General features: G+C 43.8%; 1 protein-coding gene across 1 annotated transcript; it reads left to right on the forward strand.

Annotated features, from left to right (window-relative positions):
• The first annotated feature begins 215 nt into the window (after positions 1-215).
• EFCAB10 (EF-hand calcium binding domain 10) lies at positions 216-6,403 on the forward strand. Its single transcript, XM_081210848.1, has 4 exons — positions 216-367; positions 2,219-2,383; positions 3,263-3,347; positions 6,197-6,403. Exons 1-4 carry the CDS (start codon positions 271-273, stop codon positions 6,231-6,233), a joined length of 384 nt encoding a protein of 127 aa, XP_081066974.1. The 5' UTR covers positions 216-270; the 3' UTR covers positions 6,234-6,403.
• Positions 6,404-6,899: the final 496 nt, after the last annotated feature.

Here is a 6,899-nt window from a genome sequence, read left to right on the forward strand (position 1 = left end):
GGCTTAATTCCGAATTTCTCTCCCACTGCTGCCCGCTGGGTTGCTGGCTTGCAACCATGCATGCCCCGCTTGCTCTGTGCTTCCTGCAGCCGAGCGGGCGGTACTAAAATAAATGGTAAAATAAATAGGCGGTACTCGCGCTACTAAAATAAATAGGACTTAAGGGCTCTCTCCTTATTGGTCCGCCGCCGCCAAGCCCTTTCGTCACGTGACCTGCCCCTCCCTCCCCCCCGCCGCGGGAGCGTTCCCTCCGGTCTCCTAGCAACGGCGATGGACCGCGAAGCGGAGGGTCGCGCTTACCTGGCGCAGCACAAAATCCCGGAGCTTTTGCACAACCTGAGCGCCTTGCTGCTCTACCACCGGCCAGGTAAGCCCGCCTCACCCTGGCCATGCCAGACGCCAAACCTCTTGTCCCCAAAAGGTAAATAATGGTGCCTGGAGGGAGGACAGGATTCATAGCTGCCAACTTTTCCCTTTTCTTGCGAGGAATCCTATTCGGAATAAGGGAATTTCCCTTAAAAAAAGGGAAACGTTGACAGCTATGGACAGAATTTGACCCACCCACCCAAAGAGTCATTATACACAATAATTCCTTTTGGTACAGTGGCTTTTAAATGGATCTTCTTGTTAGGTGCCCATATAAATATAGGTTTATTATTATTATTATTATTTGTTGTTGTTTGTTTGGTGTTGTTAATAATATTTACTCCCCTCTCGGCTTGGCACCCTGTGTAGGGGACCCATCTGTGCTGCTCCAAATTGGGTGCTCCTTCCTACTACCAACAGCCACAGCTCACTTGGTCCTGACTGCCATGTGACACGGATAATTTTGCCACAGGTGCAAATGTAAGAACAGGGCCGGCCTGCAAGTGAGGCAAGGTGAGGCGACTGCCTCAGGGGAAAAGGATCCACTCAGGCAGCAGATCCTGGATGTTAATTCTTTCTTCCCTGCTTGTTCCCAATGAAGATCTTCGCTCACCCATTTTTTCCGAGGGGGGGTCCGTATGTGAGAATGTGTGGCGGGGGTGCCAATTCAGTCCTCTAACCCAGCAGCACTTAGTTGGTGGAGAAGTTAGTAAAGGTAAAGGGACCCCTGACCATTAGATCCAGTCGTGACTGACTCTGGGGTTGCGGTGTTCATCTCGCTTTATTGGCCGAGGGAGCCGGCGTACAGCTTCCGGGTCATGTGGCCAGCATAACTAAGCCACTTCTGGCGAACCAGAGCAGCACACCGAAACACCGTTTACCTTCCCGCCGGAGTGGTACCTATTTATCTACTTGCACTTTGACGTGCTTTTGAACTGCTAGGTTGGCAGGAGCAGGGACCAAGCAACGGGAGCTCACCCCGCCGCGGGGATTCAAACCACCGACCTTCTGATTGGCAAGTCCTAGGCTCTGTGCTTTAACCCACAGCGCCACCCGCGTCCCATTAGTAAAAGAAGTTAGTAGGGAGGATTAAAGTGCAGAGAACATGTGGAATTGAGGCTGGTTGCCAAGCCTCTCACAATGTTCACGGGCTGACATGTGTTTTAGGGGCAAGGACTTGTAGATGAGAGCTCATGCTTATTTCCTGTGAAGACAGAACTGTGTCGGAAGAAACTTCAGTGATGCTACAGAAGGCGATAGGAAAACCCTCTTTCACAAACGGAACTTTGTCATTGCTGGCATCCGTGGTTAAATAGCTTACCGTGAACAAGCAGTTTGCTAGCGCACTCTGCCCAGTTAACCACTCTCACCTTGCTCGTGATGCTTGGCTTTTTCCGTGCCTCCAAACATGGAATCATAGTTTGTTTCTCCCTACCCACGGCATGGTCATGAAAACCATTGGCAATCATGATTAAATACCGTAAGTGCTTCAGTTCCCAGGAAAAGTGCAATTTAATGAGCCAATGATGCCCAGCAGCCTCTGAACAATAGTAGAAACATTCCCAACAACAGTTTGGCTACGACAAATTGTCATTTGGGTTCTCCTCTTCCAGAACTACCTAGTGGCCATTCAACCTGGACCTTACTGGCAAGCTTTGGTACCTGCATTTCCTTGTTTTCCTCTTCCAACCCCATACCTGTTTCTTTTTGTATCCTAGTCTGAAAGTCTGGAGATAAGGCCTGCATCTTTTTTTAACCTTTGCACAATGCCTAGAAAACATTAGACGTTTTAGTGAGAATATCTACCAGGACACGTTGAAGTGGGAATGTATGTGTGTTTTTTATCTTACAGACAGACCAAGAGAGTTTTTGATAAAGACACTGGAAAAGATAAAATATGCAAAAATTACTTCTACGGACTTTCCTTATCTTATGGACGAGTCAAACGTGGATGCAATGTTTGAAATGCTAGACGTTGCAGGCCAAGGTTACATAACCATACCACAGTACAAAGGAGGTTAGTGGCCCTTCGTTTTTTTTAATGATCATCTCATTTCATATACTGTAGGTCAGGCATGTCCAACAGGTAGATTGCGGTAGATAGCACCTTTGCTCCCCATGCACCCCCCAAAAATGGGTCCTTCCTCCTGAACCCCCCAAAAAGGGGGCAGATCACTGCAAGTTTTCAACTCTGTGAGTAGATTGCCACCCCTGCTGTAGGTTATTATGGCCACATGTGGCAAGTTTAGACATGAGAAAACAGCCTCAAGATTATTCTCAGCCTAATCTTTACAGAAATTTAATGAGTAAAACAACAAATCCTTTAGATTTATATTAAGTAAATTTCTACTGTTTGTTAGTTGTTGCTGATATTGATAAAAGGAAACAAGTAACATTTGGGAGCAATGCTCTGTAAAAAAAACCTCAATACAGTAAAGCGTACTGGGTTCTTCTCTAGCAGCTATCTCTCCTTTCTCACCCACGCATCATAAACCTGCCTTGTTTTTAGGCACTGGATATGAAAATATAGGGGTATCTCTTTGCTACATGGAGATAACGGCATGCGAGTTATGCTGTATTATATGTGTTTGAATGTCAGATCTGCCTAATCTATGATCTGACCTCATTCAGCCTTCCATCTAATGGAGGGTTCATAAGATCCCCTTCATTTAGATAAACCCAGTATAATGTGATTCTCCTTACTTTATGCAGTGGTAGGGGAGGATATGTGCACGTACAGGTTTCTTGCTGGGTTGAGGTTTTTGTTCCATCCACATCTGATTAGTTAAGGTCTAAGCAGAACTGAAGATGGAAAAGAATGCACTGACTATAAGAGTTGTGTATGCTTCAGCAGCCATTTCTCTAAGCATCTTTCATCTCCTCTCCCATATTTTAGCACTTGAATCTTTGGGATTAAGTATCCAGGATGAAATTTATGAAGAAACTGACATTATGACAGCAGAGGAGTTCAGGGGAAAAGTGTAAGTTGAACTTGAATGTTGCACAACTGCTTAATTTTTTTAATTATAGATTTTTCTATTGCTCTTGCCATACTGGGCTAGATTGACCGATAGGGATCTGACTTGTTTCCCTACATTTACCATCCTCGTCCATCTGTCCCACTTCCAAATGTTTGTAATGTTTGAATAGGACGTAGGCCAAGAGATTGAAGCTTTATAATGGTAAGAAGTTCAATCTTATCGTGCTCGGATGTTTAATCAATTAGTGCTTGCGAACTTTGGAACCATTGGCAACTAAAACTACTCTACCAATCTTGCTGTTTTTCTCTGGGTAGGTCAACATTTTAAAAATATCCAGTTAGCCCTTCCTCCAAGATTATTATTGGAATATGTATGGACTTGGGGTTTGTGGAGTGTTAGGGAAGTAGTACCTCTGAAGGGAACATACCATGCTCCTTCTGGGGTACTTTGTCCAAATTTGGTCCCCACATTGCACTCAGCTCTCATCTGTGGCTCCTAGAAGCTGTCTGCATGCGACAGCCGCCACACCCCCGAGAACAGCTAAGCAAGGTGAGGGTAGACTATGAGTTAGCGACTTACTCTGCATGTGGAGACAGACTCTGGCAGATTGAGAGGACAAGACCAATAGTGGGTCCAACGGTTAAGAAGGCGGTTTCTGCACATACTGTAGAGCAGGGGTCAGTAAACGTTTTCAGCAGAGGGCCAGTCCACTGTCCCTGAGACCTTGTGGGGGGCCAGACTATATTTTGAAAAAAAAAAATGAACAAATTCCTATGTCCCACAAATAACCCAGAGATGCATTTTAAATAAAAGGGCACATTTTACTCATGTAAAAACACACTGATTCCCAGACCATCCGCAGGCCGGATTGAGAAGGCAATTGGGCCGGATCTGGCCTCCGGGCCTTAGTTTGCCTACCCATGCTGTAGATGGAAGTGAGAGACAGATATATTTTTCCCCCAAAAGATATTTATTAAAGTTTTTAAAATATAACAATGAAAATGAAAAATAAAAAGAAACAAAATACAACATAAAAACAGTTAAAAAACAAATAATTTTCCATAACATATCTTCCTTACGCTTATTTCCCCAGACCTCCTCATACCTCCCTTCTTTGTATTCCACTTCAATTTGTTAGTTCAGCAAATCCTTACCATTAAGCTTTTACCCATTTGTAAACCTTTTTTTTCGTATCTCCTAAAGCATTACAGCTGGAAGCCCCTTAGTTTCTATCCAACATCCTTCTAACATTCATTAATTTTACAATATTTCTGTAAATAGTCTTTAAATTCCTTCCAGTCTTCTTTCACCAACTCTTCTCCCTGGTCTCGGATTCTGCCAGTCATTTCCTTATGAGGAACGGTTAAGGGAGCTGGGCATGTTTAGCCTGGAGAAGAGGAGGTTAAGGGGTGATATGATATCCATGTTCAAATATATAAAAGGATGTCACATAGAGGAGGGAGAAAGGTTGTTTTCTGCTGCTCCAGAGAAGCGGACACGGAACAGTGGATCCAAACTACAAGAAAGAAGATTCCACCTAAACATAAGGAAGAACTTCCTGACAGTAAGAGCTGTTCGACAGTGGAATTTGCTGCCAAGGAGTGTGGTGGAGTCTCCTTCTTTGGAGATCTTTAAGCAGAGGCTTGACAACCAGATGTCAGGAGTGCTCTGATGGTGTTTCCTGCTTGGCAGGGGGTTGGACTCGATGGCCCTTGTGGTCTCTTCCAACTCTATGATTCTATGATTTCTGCCAATTCCATGTAGTCGATCACCTTCATCTGCCAGGGAAGTGAGAGACAGATAGGGCTCCTCAATCTGGGAAGATAGCCCATCTAGGTGCAGGAAAACTGATCCTAAACCTCTACTGCTTTGTGGGATATCTTGTGGAGAAGAAAAGGCTAAGGAGCAAACCATACACGATTGGATGGTCCCTAAGGCAGTTGGATGGCGTCTTGTACACCTCCTTCCAGCAACTCCTTGTTTCCTTTGGACCACATAAGCAAGGTGTTGTCGTGTGGGCAGCCAGGACCTCTATGCACGCTGCTCAGGCATGCGCCCCAGGGAGGTCACTTCAGTGCTGCTAACACAGAGGCATGACTTCACCCCCAGAGGCACACTCCATTGTCTTTCAAGACAGATAGATGCCAGCTACAACTTCTCAATTTTCCCTGCTACAGCTTTTGGGAACACAAACTAGCCAGTTAGCATTAAGCTACCGGTACACTTATTTCAGTGAGAGTTAAGTAGAAGAAGAGTTGGATTTGATATCCCGCCTTTCACTCCCCTTCAGGAGTCTCAAAGCGGCTAACATTCTCCTTTTCCTTCCTCCCCCACAACAAACACTCTGTGAGGTGAGAGGGGCTGAGAGGCTTCAAAGAAGTGTGACTGGCCCAAGGTCACCCAGCAGCTGCATGTGGAGGAGCGGAGACGCAAACCCGGTTCCCCAGATTACGAGACTACTGCTCTTAACCACTACACCACACTGGCTCTCTCAAGTGAATGCTCAAATCTCTCCCACAGAAATTTATGGCATTTGAAGGCAATTAACTTTAAAGAAAACTTGCCATGTTTACTGTGGAAAAATTAGGAAAGTGTGAGCTGTGATAGAAATAAGTGGCATTAACAAACGCAGAGGAAAGATTCTTTGAAGAAGATTCGGTACTCAAAATAAAATGACCACAATCCAGAACAGATTTAGCATGCAATGATGTTGAGTAAACAAAATACATGCAGGAAATTTCTCTGTTCAATGTAATTAAGACATGCTTCTCAGCCTCATACTGTATATTGTGAACAGTGAGTGGTATGTGCATTATACATTCTAATTGTTGCTTTTTGTTTTCCCTCAGGATGAAAAAATTTGCTGAAATGTGGGAAGCATTTTAATCTTCAGTGTTCTGATCTAAAGCTACTTGACTTCATATTTTACTTTTGAGAAACTAGTATTTCCATTATATATAGTTGACTTTTCCTGGTGTAATAACTGCACCAACACTATAGCAATTCTGGAATTTGGCTTGTCAAATAAATACTGGGCTCATTATAGCCAAAATTAAGCAGTTTTAGCTCTTTTACTGCATTGGGGGGAAGGCTTTATAAATATTTATTGCCCCAAACTCTCCTTAATGAAGGCTTCATGATACCTATCATTTATATTTACCTCTCACTACCTACAAGATGCAAGGTACATTATGTAGATTAGTAAGTAGATTGTGAGTGTCACTCTTATGGGCCATTTCTAAACCAGAAGGAAAAGAATTACACATTTCCTTGCCACATTGTGAAGTTGCTCTAGCTTGAACAAAAAGGAACAGGATGAAAAATGATTGCCCCTTGCCTGTTTAGAGAATAGGCATGGGGCAAACATTTTTTCAGTTTGCCTTTATCCATTTTAAAAACAGAAACCGTGGTTTTTACAAAATGAGAAAATTCCTTCCAGTAGCACCTTAGAGATCAACCAAAGTGACCTGAAGGTATCTGAAGAAGTGTGCACGCACACGAAAGCTTATACCAGTAACAAACTTAGTTGGTCTCTAAGGTGCTACATAAAAA

The sequence above is a fragment of the Podarcis bocagei genome, assembly GCF_964188305.1.
Source record: "Podarcis bocagei genome assembly, chromosome: 10".
Classification (NCBI taxonomy): domain Eukaryota; kingdom Metazoa; phylum Chordata; class Lepidosauria; order Squamata; family Lacertidae; genus Podarcis; species Podarcis bocagei.

Excerpts from the sequence above, each read along its gene's own strand:
- EFCAB10 (XM_081210848.1), top strand. The coding sequence starts at position 271 with ATGGACCGCGAAGCGGAGGGTCGCGCTTACCTGGCGCAGCACAAAATC. Across the intron at positions 368-2,218 it reads GCTGCTCTACCACCGGCCAG|ACAGACCAAGAGAGTTTTTG; the intron begins GTAAGCCCGCCT and ends TTTATCTTACAG. Across the intron at positions 2,384-3,262 it reads CATACCACAGTACAAAGGAG|CACTTGAATCTTTGGGATTA; the intron begins GTTAGTGGCCCT and ends CCCATATTTTAG.